Raw genomic sequence first — 14,925 nt, forward strand, 5'->3', positions numbered from 1 at the left:
CTGCAGTGCAATGTGTTATTTTCCTTTCATTGAGTCAGAGATTCCAAGTTTCTTGGATGGCCATCTGGCATAACATGTTTCTTAAATCTTTAAATTCTGCCAAGTCATATTTTCAATTCAACAACACGTCATATCTCTTGTGTGAATTTTCCCATTTTTTTGGCAGGTTGCACAGAATATGGAAGGCTTCCCTACATGAATGTATGTTCACTATGGAGAATGCATTCTCTGGCTCCCTTCAAGATCTTTTGAAGTAACAAAGGCCTCCCCACATTCAAAACAATGGAATGGCCTCTTCATGGTGTTGATATCTGACAATACGTCTTCTCTTGTTCAAGGCAAGAAAAAAGCATCTCAGTTGTACTGTAAGTGCTGTTGGGGTGAACAATGGAAGAAGCTCAGGACCAAGTGTAACCAATCCACAGTCACTCCTATCACATTTCTGGTGTTACCATCTGTGTGCTTCATTCCCCTTTAACTGAAAGGCACCAGTAAGTAACAAAATACGCTTATAAAATGGAGCCGAAATTCTCATTTCAGAACCATTCACCTAAAACACCAGGAATTTCGTTTTGTATTACTATGTTCACCTTTGATATTGAGAAGTGTTATCATGTAAATGTGAAGTTTAAATGCTGTGAACAAAGTACCATTATCATAGCAGAATTAAGAGAAACAAAAATGAATACATAGCACCCTGACAAGGATTTGGATAGCTACATGTTACTACAATCACACAGTTAGCTTTATTGCTCCCCTTTTCAGCTTCGTTGATAACACAGAAAAGATGGTAAAATAACTATTGGGTCTTCTACATCCCTATTTGCAATGCTCGTTTATAGCGCCTCACTGGGATTGCTCTCTCATCATTAGACAAGGCAGAAGTTTCCCTCTTCTTTGTAATTGAGGGGTATTGTGATTATTGTATTTCCCAAGCTTCTGTAAAATGTAAATGCCCCCCTTGGGACAAATAAAGTACTACTGTATCTATCTATCTATCTATCGTATCTCCATCCATCTTCCTAATCTGCTTATCCAGGGACGGTTGCAGGGCAGCTGGTGCCTATCCTGGCAATTAAAGGGTGCAAGGTAGGAACAACACCTGGACAGAGTTGCAAGTCCATTGCAGATCTATAGTAACTTTCCTATCTGTTGACATGTATTATATATAGTGCCTTTCCTATTTATTTATCTATAAATAATCAGCTGCTAAGTACCTGGTAATTTTGATACTCATCAGCTATTAGGCATACAGTTTATTCTCATAATGTTAATATTCGAAAAAGTACATAATACCTCCTCAGTTGCTGGATGATATTTGTAAAGAATGCAAAAAATTTAATTACAGACTTGGACGACATCACCAATGATACTTCTAGACGAATGAGACATGAAATAAACTCGTTTCATCTTTTAATGTGCATGTTACTAACAAAATTGACAACACTGAACAACAAATCATGGCAAATGGATTTAACGATTCTTATTCTTTACCACTTGGCAGGAGTATTTGATCAATATTATATTTATGGCAAATTTCATATTGTTGTCTGTGACACTGAGTTGCAGTGCTGATTAAAAGTATTCACCTCCTTGGAAGGTTCCACACTGTATTGTGATATAACATTGAATTAAAGTGGATTTAATTTGGCTTTTTTGACACTCATCAACAGCAAAAACTCATTAATGTAAAAGTGAAGACAGATCTCTGTAATGTGGTCTAAATGAATTACAACTATAAAAAGCACAATGATTCATTATGTAAGTATTTGCCTCCTACAAGTCAGTATTTAGCAGATGGCAGCCATGACAGTTTTGAGTGTTTGTGCGCATGGGTCTCTATCAGTCAGTCAGTCAGTCAGTCATTATCCAAGCTATTATATATTAACACAGGGTCACGGGGGTCTGCTGGAGCCAATCCCAGCCAGCACAGGGCACAAGGCAGGAACAAATTTTGACATTGTGGTCAGCAACACAGGAGCACCACAAGGGACTGTACTTTCTCTGGTCCTGTTCAGCTTATATACATCGGACTTACAATACAACTCGGAGTCCTGCCGAATTTGTTCTACTGCAGGTTTGATAATCCCTCTTTCACACCTCTCACCCACGCCAATCTAAATACACTCCCAGCACTCACTACCAAGCCCCTGCCCCTCCCCACTGACACCATACCTGCACTCAGGATCTGTGAAGGGGACGTGAGTCAGCTCTTCAGGAAACAGAAGATCAGGAAGGCACCAGGTCCAGATGGTGTGTCACCCTCCTGTCTTAAAGTCTGTGCTGATCAGCTGGCCCCCATATTTACACAGATCTTCAACAGATCCCTGGAGCTATGTGAAGTTCCCTCCTGCCTTAAGCGTTCCACAATTATCCCGGTTCCAAAGAAAACCTCCATTGCAGGGTTAAATGACTACAGGCCAGTCGCCCTGACGTCTGTGGTCATGAAATCCTTTGAAAGACTGGTGTTGACCTACCTGAAGGACATTACAGACCCCCTGCTTGACCCCCTACAGTTTGCTTACCGAGCAAACAGGTCAGTGGATGATGCAATCAACATGGGACTGCACTACATCCTGCAACATCTCGACTCTCCAGGGACATATGCAAGGATCCTGTTTGTGGACTTCAGCTCGGCGTTCAACACTATCATTCCAGAAATCCTCCACACCAAACTCACTTGGCTCACTGTACCAGCTCCCATCTCCCAGTGGATCAAAAACTTCCTGACAGATAGGAAGCAGCAAGTGAGACTGGGAAAAATCACATCCAGCACACGAACAGTCAGCACTGGCGCCCCCCAGGGATGTGTCCTCTCTCCTCTGCTCTTCTCCCTCTACACAAATGACTGCACCTCAAGAGACCCGTCTGTTAAAATCCTGAAGTTCGCAGATGATATGACAGTCATTGGCCTCATCAAGGACAGTGACGAGTCTGTATACAGACGAGAGGTCGAACAGCTGGCCCTCTGGTGCGGTCAAAACAACCTGGAGCTGAACAAGCTTAAAACTGTGGAGATGACAGTGGACTTCAGGAGGAGCCCCCCAGTGCTGCCCCCTCTCACACTACTCAACAGCATTGTGTCTGCTGTGGAAAACTTTAGGTTTCTGGGATCCACAATTTCCCAGGACCTAAAGTGGGAACTGAACATAAACACAATTGTTAAAAAGGCCCAGCAGAGGTTGTACTTCCTGCGCCAGCTCAGGAAGTTCAACCTGCCTCAGGAGCTGCTCATCCAATTTTACTCTGCAGTAATCCAGTCTGTTCTCTGTTCATCTATCACAGTCTGGTTTCGCTCAGCCACAAAACAGGACAGGAACAGACTTCAACGGACAGTCAGGATTGCAGAAAAAATCATTGGTGTTGATCTGCCCTCCATTCAAGACTTATACAGATCTCGAGTCAGGAAACGGGCAGAAAACATCATTGCAGACCCATCACACCCTGGTTACAACCTTTTTCAACTTCTTCCCTCTGGTAGGCGCTACAGAGCACTGTATGCCAAAACTACCAGACATGTGAACAGTTTCTTTCCTCAGGCCATCACTCTCATGAACACTTAAGTCAATCTCACAGCATCAGGGACAATACTAGGCAAAACCGGAGTCCAATTCCTTGTATGTGTACATATACTTGGCCAATAAAGCTGATTCTGATTCTGATGTGCAAAAGTTCACTGACAACATGGCTATCGTGGGCTGCATCAGGAGTGGGCAGGAGGAGGAGTATAGGAATCTAATCAAGAACTTTGTTAAATGGTGCGACTCAAACCACCTACACCTGAACACCAGCAAAACCAAAGAGCTGGTGGTGGATTTTAGGAGGACCAGGCAACCTCATGGACCCCGTGATTATCAGAGGTGACTGTGTGCAGAGGGTGCAGACCTATAAATACCTGGGAGTGCAGCTGGATGATAAACTGGACTGGACTGCCAATACTGATGCTCTGTGCAAGAAAGGACAGAGCCGACTATACTTCCTTAGAAGGCTGGCGTCCTTCAACATCTGCAATAAGATGCTGCAGATGTTCTATCAGACGGTTGTGGCGAGTGCCCTCTTCTATGCGGTGGTGTGCTGGGGAGGCAGCATAAAGAAGAAGGATGCCTCACGTCTGGACAAACTGGTGAGGAAGGCAGGCTGTATTGTAGGCACGGAACTGGACAGTTTGACATCTGTGGCAGAGCGACGGGCGCTGAGCAGACTCCTGTCAATCATGGAGAATCCACTGCATCCACTGAACAGGATCATCTCCAGACAGAGAAGCAGCTTCAGCGACAGACTGCTGTCACCGTCCTGCTCCACTGACAGACTGAGGAGATCGTTCCTCCCCCCACACTATGCAACTCTTCAGTTCCACCTGGGGGGTAAACATTAACATTATAAAAAGTTATTGTCTGTTATGCCTGCATTGTTATCACTATTTAATTTAATATTGTTTTTTTTATCAGTATGCTGCTGCTGGAGTATGTAAATTTCCCCTTGGGATTAATAAAGTATCTATCTAATCCCGGGCAGGGCGCCAGCCAACCACAGGGCACACACACACACACCAAGCACACACTAGGGACAATTTAGGATTGCCTAATCCCCCAATTGTGAGGCAGCAGCACTACCACTGCAGGGTCTTTATCAGCACTGCCATTATTCAGCATTTTTCTAAAAATGTTTTAGAGGCATTGTAATTATGTTTGAATTTTACCACCATATAGTTCTGCCCAAATCAGGATATATATATATATATAACTAGCAAAATACCCGCGCTTCGCAGCGGAGAGTAGTGTGTTAAAGAGGTTATGAAAAAAAAAGGAAACATTTTAAAAATAACGTAACATGATTGTCAATGTAATTGTGTTGTCATTGTTATAAGTGTTGCTGTCTTTTATATATATATATATATATATATATATATATATATATATATATACACATATCAACATATATATACACACATACATAAACACACACATATACATACACACACACACATATATATACATATATATATATATATATATATATATATACATATACATATACATATACACACACAGACACATATATATACATAAATATTTACATATCTACATATATACACATCTACATATATATACACATATATATACATATCTATATATATATATATATATATATATATATATATATCTAGACATACATACATAGATAGACACATATATATATACATATCTACATATATATATATGTAATTGTGTTGTCATTGTTGAGTGTTGCTGTCATATATATATATATATATATATATATATATATATATATATATATATATATATATATATATATCTATATATATATATATATATATACACACATATATGTGTATATGAATATGTCTGTATGTGTCAGTCGCTCAAATCCCCGTGCTTTGCACCAGCGAAGTACTGCTTTTAAATTTTTATTAAGAAGAAAAGAAAACCTTTTAAAATTGAGGGAAAATATACCAATAACAGTTTGTTAAGGATCTGTTTTTTTGTGAAGCTGCGTTCACTCGAGTGATCACTTCGAGATGACTTGCTGGCTAACCATAAGCGTTACCTGGTAGGTAACCACCCATACAATCAGATTGTGAATCAGACTACGAATGCCGTGAATGTAATTACCCCGATCTACACCATCCCATAATATTAGTTAACGATTAACACATTTCTATATGTATTGTTAGCATACAATACAACTGATAATATGTTGCGCTTCTTTATCTGGTGTACTGACATTTTTGCGCGTTTAACGGCTGAAATCTAACGTGGTTTGTGCCCTTCAGAATGAAAAGAGTGTGCATTTACCTTTTTAATAAAAGGCGAGCTTTTAAGCCTGAGAAATCACCCCGTAAATGCACACGTTTAATTGCACATGTGTTAATATTTATGCTTACACAGTATTAAAAGACACTCAACAAGTACACAGTATTAAAAGACAGTCAACAATTAACGTCATTTACCTTCGTTCCCGCGTTTGACTTGTGCTGTAAATCTCTTCCTCGTTTTCAGTTCACGTGATTACGTAGGAGGCGTAATACGTGATGACGCGATACGTGACTCCGCCTCCTCCATTAGAGTATATGGACAAAAAACAGGTTCCAGTTATGACCATTACACGTAGAATTTCAAAATGAAACCTGCCTAACTTTTGTAAGTAAGCTGTAAGGAATGAGCCTGCCAAATTTCAGCCTTCTACCTACACGGGAAGTTGGAGAATTAGTGATGAATGAGTCACTCAAACAGGTTCCAGTTATGACCATTACGCGTAGAATTTCGAAATAAAACCTGCCTAACTTTTGTAAGTAAGCTGTAAGGAATGAGCCTGCCAAATTTCAGCCTTCTACCTACATGGGAAGTTGGAGAATTAGTGATGAGTGAGTCAGTCAAACAGGTTCCAGTTATGACCATTACGTGTAGAATTTCGAAATAAAACCTGCCTAACTTTTGTAAGTAAGCTGTAAGGAATGAGCCTGCCAAATTTCAGCCTTCTACCTACACGGGAAGTTGGAGAATTAGTGATGAGTGAGTCAGTCAGTCAGTCAGTCAGTCAATCAGTCAGTGAGTCAGTGAGGGCTTTGCCTTTTATTAGTATAGATTAGCACGTTTTGCAATGGTTATACTTTATGCTTTTGCATCCATAAAAGCCTGTATGATAGGTGCTTATAGTACCTATAAGTATAAATAGATATTTATACTAAATCAGTTAGACCCGCTCATGAAGTCAATTAAGTTACTGTTGTACTTTATTCTCCTTCACCAGCTCCAAGCTGCATACAGCAACATCAATCTATCTGAGTTTAGAATCCTGCCAACTACACTATCTACCTGTCAGTTTGTCTCAGTCGATAGCTAGTCTGATTCACTGCTTGTACGCTAGTGTACACTACGATTGTGATAAACAGACAGTCTTATTATCATAAATATGTATGAAAATGAGATCGTAGGATGATCCCGTGCTGACTGCACAATGCAACTGACTCAATCTGCTCAAATATACACAACATGACGTCTGATTTGAAGATCAATAACATCACTTTTCCTTGTTGCATCCATCTCTCTATATATAAAACATATGGTATTTTAAAAAAGATGCAAAATACCACACTGAATGATCATTTAAGTTTCTAAATGGCTACTTATGAATATGTTGTGTTTTATGTTAGACACGTGAAATGGAGAAAATATGTTTTTGTACATTTTTTGCAATATTTTGACAGACAGCTACTGTACTGTTTATGTTTCTAGACTTCTCTAGCGCCTTCAACACAATCCAACCTCTGCTCCTTAGGGACAAGCTGACAGAGATGGGATTAGATTCATACCTAGTGGCATGGATCGTGGACTATCTTAAAGACAGACCTCAGTATGTGCGTCTTGGGAACTGCACGTCTGACATTGTGGTCAGCAACACAGGAGCGCCACAAGGGACTGTACTTTCTCCGGTCCTGTTCAGCCTATATACATCGGACTTCCAATACAACTCGGAGTCCTGCCATGTGCAAAAGTTCGCTGATGACACTGCTATCGTGGGCTGTATCAGGAATGGGCTGGAGGAGGAGTATAGGGACCTAATCAATGACTTTGTTAAATGGTCCGACTCAAACCACCTACACCTGAACACCAGCAAAACCAAGGAGCTGGTGGTGGATTTTAGGAGGCCCAGACCCCTCATAGACCCAGTGATCATCAAAGGTGACTGTGTGCAGATGGTGCAGACCTATAAATATCTGGGAGTGCAGCTGGATGATAAATTAGACTGGACTGCCAATACTGATGCGCTGTGCAAGAAAGGACAAAGCCGGTTATACTTCCTTAGAAGGCTGGCTTCCTTCAACATCTGCAATAAGATGCTGCAGATGTTCTATCAAACAGTTGTGGCGAGCGCCCTCTTCTACGCAGTGGTGTGCTGGGGAGGCAGCATTAAGAGGAAAGACGCCTCACGCCTGGACAAACTGGTGAGGAAGGCAGGCTCTATTGTTGGCATGGAGCTGGACAGTTTAACATCTGTGGCAGAGCGAAGGGCGCTCAGCAGGCTCCTATCAATTATGGAGAATCCACTGCATCCACTAAATAATGTCATCTCCAGACAGAAGAGCAGCTTCAGCGACAGACTGCTGTCACTGTCCTGCTCCACAGACAGACTGAGGAGATCGTTCCTCCCCCAAACTATGCGACTCTTTAATTCCACCAGGGGGGGTAAACGTTAATATTTAACATTATACATAGTTATTGTCTGTTTTTTTCACCTGTATTATTATCATTCTTTAATTTAATATTATTTATTGTATCAATATGCTGCTGCTGAAGAATGTGAATTTCCCATCGGGATTAATAAAGTATCTATCTATCTATCTATCTATCATCTATCTATCTACTGCCACTCACTGTCAGTCTATTCTGTGTGGGAAAAAAAACCCAAAAAAACACATAAATCATGCCTAGAGAGCACCTTTATGCACCAGGTGAAAACTGGCAAAATACAACCAATAGCTCACTGTTTTGGGACTTCTGATTATGGTTAAGTTAGATTGACCCAACATGGATAAACCCGGGTGCTAGGCCTTATCGTTATTTCAGTACATTCTAAAATCAGTCACCTAATTATCAGTTGCTGGTGTTTCACATGCTTGATGTTATGCTTTATGCCTTTAGAGGGCGCCTTCTTTCACCTCGGTGAATCCGCTGATGCTTTTTCAAATATTCTAAAACAATGAAGGTTCTGCCACACTCTGGGCACCTATGAAGTTTCTCTTTACCATGAAGTTTCCGGTGTCGGTTTAATTCTGAAGAACTAATGAACCCTTTCCCACAGTCAGGACAGAGGTGTGGCTTCTCCCCAGTATGAATACGATGGTGCACCTTTAGCTCTGACGATGTAATGAATCCTTTCCCACATGCGGGACAGACATGCGGCTTCTCACTTGAGTGAATTCTTTTGTGTTTCCTGAGGTGCTCCAAAATGACAAAAGTCTTTCCACACTCCAAACACGTGTGTGGTTTCTCCCCAGTGTGAATCCTCTGATGTCTTCTCAGATCTGACAGATTAAAAAAGCCCTTACCACAGTCATCACAGAGATGAGGCCTCTCTCCACTGTGGACTTTCTGGTGTCTTCTCAGGCCAGCAGCTTTGCTGAATCTCTTTGGACACTCGGGACACATGTAGGGCTTTTCCCCAGAGTGTGTTTTGAGGTGCGACTGGAACTGGGCCAAACTTATGAAATCTTTCCCACACTGTGGGCACAAATATGGCTTCTCACCAGTGTGAGTCCTCTGGTGTATCTTCAGGTTGTTGATCTGGCTGAAGTTCTTATCACAATCCGTGCACTTGTAGGGCTTCTCCCCTGTGTGGACACGTCGGTGAGTTTTAAGTTCTGAGGAGGTAATGAAGCCCTTTCCACACTCGGGACATACATGTGGCTTCTCACCTGTGTGGATCCTTTTGTGGCGCTTAAGATATAATAAAGTAGTGAATGTTTTACCACATTCTGTGCAGCCATATGTCTTTTCCTCAGCATGTGTCCTCTGATGTGCTTTGAAGTTGGAAATACGATGGAACGTCTTTCTGCACTCGGTACAAACATATGGTCTCTCACCTGTGTGGACCCGTTGGTGCGTTCTGAGATCTGTTGAAGTAATGAAGCCCTTCTCACATTCAGGACAAACAAATGGTTTCTCCCCTGTATGGAATTTCTGATGCCTCTTCAGCTCTGCTGCTGTTCCAAATCCCTTAGGACAGTTGGGGCAGAGGTGTGGCCTTTCTCCAGTATGTATTCTCAAGTGTGACATCAAATGAGGTAAACCTATAAATCCCTTCCCACAGGCGGGACAGATGTGTGGCTTCTCCTCTGTGTGAATCCTCAAATGTCTTTTAAGTTCCGACGAAGTGAAGAAACCCTTCTCACATTCTGAGCAGACATGTGGCTTCTCACCCGTGTGGACTTTCTGGTGCCGCTTGATTTCCGATGAAGTGAAGAAACCTTTTCCGCATTCAGGACAGATGTGTGGCCTCTGCTCCGTGTGAATTCTGTGGTGCGATCGCAGTTCTGCTGCGGTAAAGAAGCCTCTTCCACATTCAGAGCAGACATGTGCTCTCTCTTTCATTTGCTCTTTCTGGTGTTTCTGAAGAAATTCTAAACTAACAGCGGATTCCTCACAATTAATGTAACTATTTGTATTGTTTCCGGAGTGAATTATCTGATGGAGTCTCAGAGCAGTCACTCGACTGAAAGTCTTTCCACATTTCATGCAAATAAATGGCCTTGACTCTGAGTGAATCCGCCTGTGAGTTCTGAGTTCTGTCAAAGTGATGAACCCTTTCCCACATTCAGAACAAAGGTGTGGTTTCTGTCCAGTGTGGGTTGCTTGGTGTCTTTTGAGTTTGGCTAAGCCACTAAAGCTCATCCCACACTCAGTGCACGGATATGGCTTCTCCCCAGTATGAATTCTCTGGTGGATCCTTAAGCCAGTCTTCTTTGTGAAATGTTTACCACATTCAGCACAATGGTGCTTCTCATCCTCAATGACTCGCCTCTTCTCTTTTGTCCGTTTGGTTTGTGGGACTTGACTAGTCTGAGGCTGGACATAAACAGGATCATTTTCATTTTCTAGATATACATTGTCAGAAGCCTCTGGTGTGCTACATAAAGAGGAGACTTCAGTCTCTTGGGTTTCCTCTTTAATTCTCACAGGTGTCCACTCTGACATGCCTTTTATGGATCGGTTAATTCTCACCCCACCAATTTCCTCTTTAGGGTGTCCACATTCCAATTCACACATCTCCTCCTTTATATGACTTGAAGTCAGTTCAGTGATTTCTTCCTTAATGGCAACAAGTTTCCATTCACCTGGTTCATTTTCAACACAGATGGGCTCCTGTTCACAATCCTCTTGTTTAACAGAGGCTAATTTCCTCTGCGGTTCAACATCTGCATGTCGGGTCAAGTCCACAGTGGTAAGTTCTTTACTATTGTGAAAGAAGTTCTGCTGAATGACAGCTTCTCCTGTAGAAAGGATCCGGTGTACTGCCCTCTGGAGGGTCGTGCAGAACAGCTGATCAGTGCCTTCCTGTTTTATATGAACTACTTCCACCTCTTCAGCCTCATTGTCAGAAACCTCCTTGTTATCTAGAATAAAAAAGTGCAGCATCGACAATGAAAATCATTATGACACCTTAATATAGTATAAAAGTGAAGGATAAAGGTCCAATGCATCTTACAAATATAGGTAACAATAAAATAAGACAGAATATTTAGACAGTGCAATACTACATTAATGTGTGCTGTTAGCATTTCCTGTTTATTTTGTTTAACTGTAATATTTTCCATCAGTTGTATTTTAAGAAAAATGTCTTACAAAATGCAGATGATTTGCACATCTGCAAAATGTAAAACATTGCACATTTGGTCAGTATATTTGGTCAATATTTGGCCATGCAGTATTTCCTTTTATTGCTATTATTTTTAACCATTTACCAAAATCTGCTAAATTACCTCCTTATAAACAAATACATGTGCCAAGTTGGAAATACAAAAGTGTCAGAAAATGTACACACATTTTCAACAAAAATAAAAATTCAGAATTTTAAAAAGTTGTCATTTTGTAGAAGCAGATGGACAATGTTATAGTAGATGATAAGCTAGAGCAGTGTTTTCACTATTTGATGAGGAAGCTCGCCTGGAGATTCTTCTTTTCATGTCTTCCATAGACAAGTGAGAGTTGTGATCAGGATTTTCTAAGGGTTTCCTTCTTCATGTCTGGTGAATTCACAACAACCGCTCTAACTTTGTGGCAGCCCGATACCCAATAGAAGTTTTATTTAGTAACTGGAAAAGGCCAATCTGCCAAACAGAGTTAGTGCTAACCTGGTGTGAGTAGATTAAGTTTGTTTAAGTTTTATATACACGAACAAAAAATGTTTGGCAATGTCTAAGTTGTTTACACGTGGAAAAATTACTTGTCTTCTTAACATACACAATATTTTTTACAGAAAGAAAAAGGCTCCATAATCTCCACTGAGATGTGAACGTGTGGTCTGTAAGAAGTTAATGACATGAGCAATTTGCGTGGAACTTAAATTTCAGCATCCTCTGATAATATTTACTCTACCCCACCACTGAGTGTAAAACTAATCCTGCCCTAATAGGGCTTAAGATCATCTTTAAAATCCAAGTACAAAGCATATCATAATTATGTAAATAAAAACAGAAGGATCAAAATCTATAATTGTAATAATAACCAAAATAGAAAGAACTGTTTGGTGAAAATTACAAGTTAATTTATTGTTTACTAGCTGTCCCCCATGGCTCCACCCGCGTAGTAGTGAAACAGAACAAACTTGAAAAATCAATTAAAAATAATAATAATAATAATTTGTATCAATAAGAATTTATATTGATAGCTTTCATATCCGAGGGTCTCTTGATATACAGCATTTTTGGTTTTGCTATCAGCGGAAGGTAGGTACGCTTTAATGTTAAATGTCGCCACTGTATCTGATTGTGTTTAGCTCTGTTGGGAGAGCTGAGATGTGGGGAGAACTGCCGATGGCCATGATATCTCTGCCAATGAGCAGGTACCCTCTAAAATACACGTACCCTGTAGCTCTGATCTCTCTCTCAAAAACATCAAACGTTACTCTTTAACAATTTGTAGATGATAATGTCTGCTGAACAAACAGGTATCATTAGTTAGATAGATAGATAGATAGACAGATACTTTATTAAGCAGAGGCACGGTACGCTCCAACATGTGGCGAGAGGTAGAACGACTCGAACGGAGGCTGGCATGTGAGTGAGGATGGCCCCGCCCAGCCCCCTACTTCTGAAGTCCTGCCCTCCCTCCCCTCGGCCCACAACCGAACTATAATGCTTACCGTGATGAGAGTTGGAATGTTCAAGCAAATTATACAAAAAAACTGATCTAAATCTGTTAAGTAGATCTCTCGTGAAAAGCGGGCGGGCGGACGGACGGACAGACTGACGTTGGATTATATATATATATATATATGTTGATTGATTGATTTACAGAAGGCTTATGATAGTGTGCCACATCAAGAGGTCTGGAGGTGCATGACAGAGAAAGGAGGACAAGAGAGGTATGTGTGATACAGTATGTATGAAGGAATGAGGACTCAGGTTAAAGGCAGTGTTGGGGTAACAGACAAGATGCCAGTTAGGCAAGGTCTGCACTAGAGATCTTTTTTAAGTCCTTACCTCTTTGATTTGGTTATGGATGCATTGAATTGTGGGATAAAAGACTGTTCCTTCTAGTTAATACATTTTGCTGATGACACTGTCTTTTGTAGCACCAGAAAAGAGGAAGCGGAGAGGAAGTTGGAAGAATGGAGAAGGGCTTTGGAAGATAGGGGGTTGAAGATAAAAAGGAAGATGACAATATATGAAGATTAATGATAATCAGGCAGGATTCAGAAGTTAGCCTTCAGGGGGAGCTATTGAAAAGAGTGGAAAAGTTTAAATATTGAGGACCAGTGGTAGCCTAAGATGGAAATCTAGATGCAGAGATAAACCATGGTGTGCAGTGTGGATGGAATAATTAGAAGACAGTATTGGGAATATTGTGTGATGAAAGAATTAATTTGAAGGTTAACACTGAGGTTTTTACGACAGTCATAAGACCAGCAATGAGGTATGGAGCTGGGACATGGGCAGTAAAGAGAGTGCAAGAGAAGAATTTGGAATTGATAGATAGATAGATAGATAGATAGATAGATAGATAGATAGATAGATAGATAGATAGATAGATAGATAGATAGATAGATAGGGTATAAAACTTTTTCCATGCTGTTCATATAATTATACAGCACAATTTTAAAATGCTATAAATCAAAAGTAGTAAAATGTGATACATCAAAACTGAACCAACACTTTTAAACTTCCTCACCGGGAAAATAGCAGGTCTGGCAACGTCTAAGATCATTTCATAATTAAGTGTTAACAGACGGATAGGTTTTCAAACAACCAGCTTTGAGTTCATTTAAAATCGTTGATTTTTTACCTTGAAGGACATCCATAATAATCAGCTCAGCTGGTGGCCCACCGCCGACAGTGCCGAAATGTTGTGACTGTGTCCAGCCCGTTGTTGAACTAGCCGGGCTGCTCTCCACTGGTGGATGTCTAACTCTCCTCTGCAGTAAGGATTCAATCCGGGTCAGGAGATTCCCAGCTATTAAAATGTTAGTTTACTGTTTAGCCAGGCATTTGGAGTCGGGCAGCAACAGCAAATCTTCTCTACGTATTGTCCATGCTAGCAGAACCGCAGGTCAATCCTGGATAAGAACGGAAGTGGAGATGTCAGAATCGACTGCTACGGGCGCATGCGTGCAAAGTAAAGGCGGGGGCGCGCACATCTGTTTCTGTGGACATGCACGCGCAGCCGTCTTGCCGGCACAGTCCTCCAAACAACTCCCCCCGCCGCGCAATTTAAGCAAAGCCACAAGCTATGTCCCCCACCTTTTCGTCTGACCTAAATAACATCTGATTTACTTAAAGGAAAGTCGGCTTTAACGACATAAAGCTGTGACAGACAATCAAGAACGAAAATTGTGGTGTTCGCCCCAGCTAAACATTTACAAAAATATTCTGCTATTCCGTAATGTGTGTTTTGCTATTATCTGAAATATGAAGAAGTTGACCAAACTAAGAATGCAATAACTTCCATCTGCTCATCCCGAAAAGGGGGACATGGTCGTGACACTAATTAATCGCGCGGAGACTATGCTTTTTTTTTAAAAATAAATTTGAAAAATATTCTAATCTATCCCATTTTTTCTTTGATATTGTGGGATATTGAGTGCTGCCCGATGAAGTAAAAACGAACTGAAATGATCTTAGCGCAAGTCTGCAGCATAACAAAATGTTGGAAAAGTGAAGGATCTGAATACTTTCTGAAGATATTA

The 14,925-nt window shown here is 40.9% G+C and overlaps 1 protein-coding gene across 1 annotated transcript; it reads right to left on the bottom strand.

Annotated features, from left to right (window-relative positions):
- Nucleotides 1–8,459: 8,459 nt before the first annotated feature.
- Nucleotides 8,460–14,414, bottom strand: LOC114661832 (oocyte zinc finger protein XlCOF6-like). Its single transcript, XM_028815043.2, has 2 exons — nt 14,025–14,414; nt 8,460–11,134 (listed from the first exon to the last, which is right to left on the bottom strand). Exons 1-2 carry the CDS (start codon nt 14,038–14,040, stop codon nt 8,652–8,654), a joined length of 2,499 nt encoding a protein of 832 aa, XP_028670876.2. The 5' UTR covers nt 14,041–14,414; the 3' UTR covers nt 8,460–8,651.
- Nucleotides 14,415–14,925: the final 511 nt, after the last annotated feature.

This window comes from Erpetoichthys calabaricus, chromosome 12 (genome assembly GCF_900747795.2).
Source record: "Erpetoichthys calabaricus chromosome 12, fErpCal1.3, whole genome shotgun sequence".
Taxonomy (NCBI): domain Eukaryota; kingdom Metazoa; phylum Chordata; class Cladistia; order Polypteriformes; family Polypteridae; genus Erpetoichthys; species Erpetoichthys calabaricus.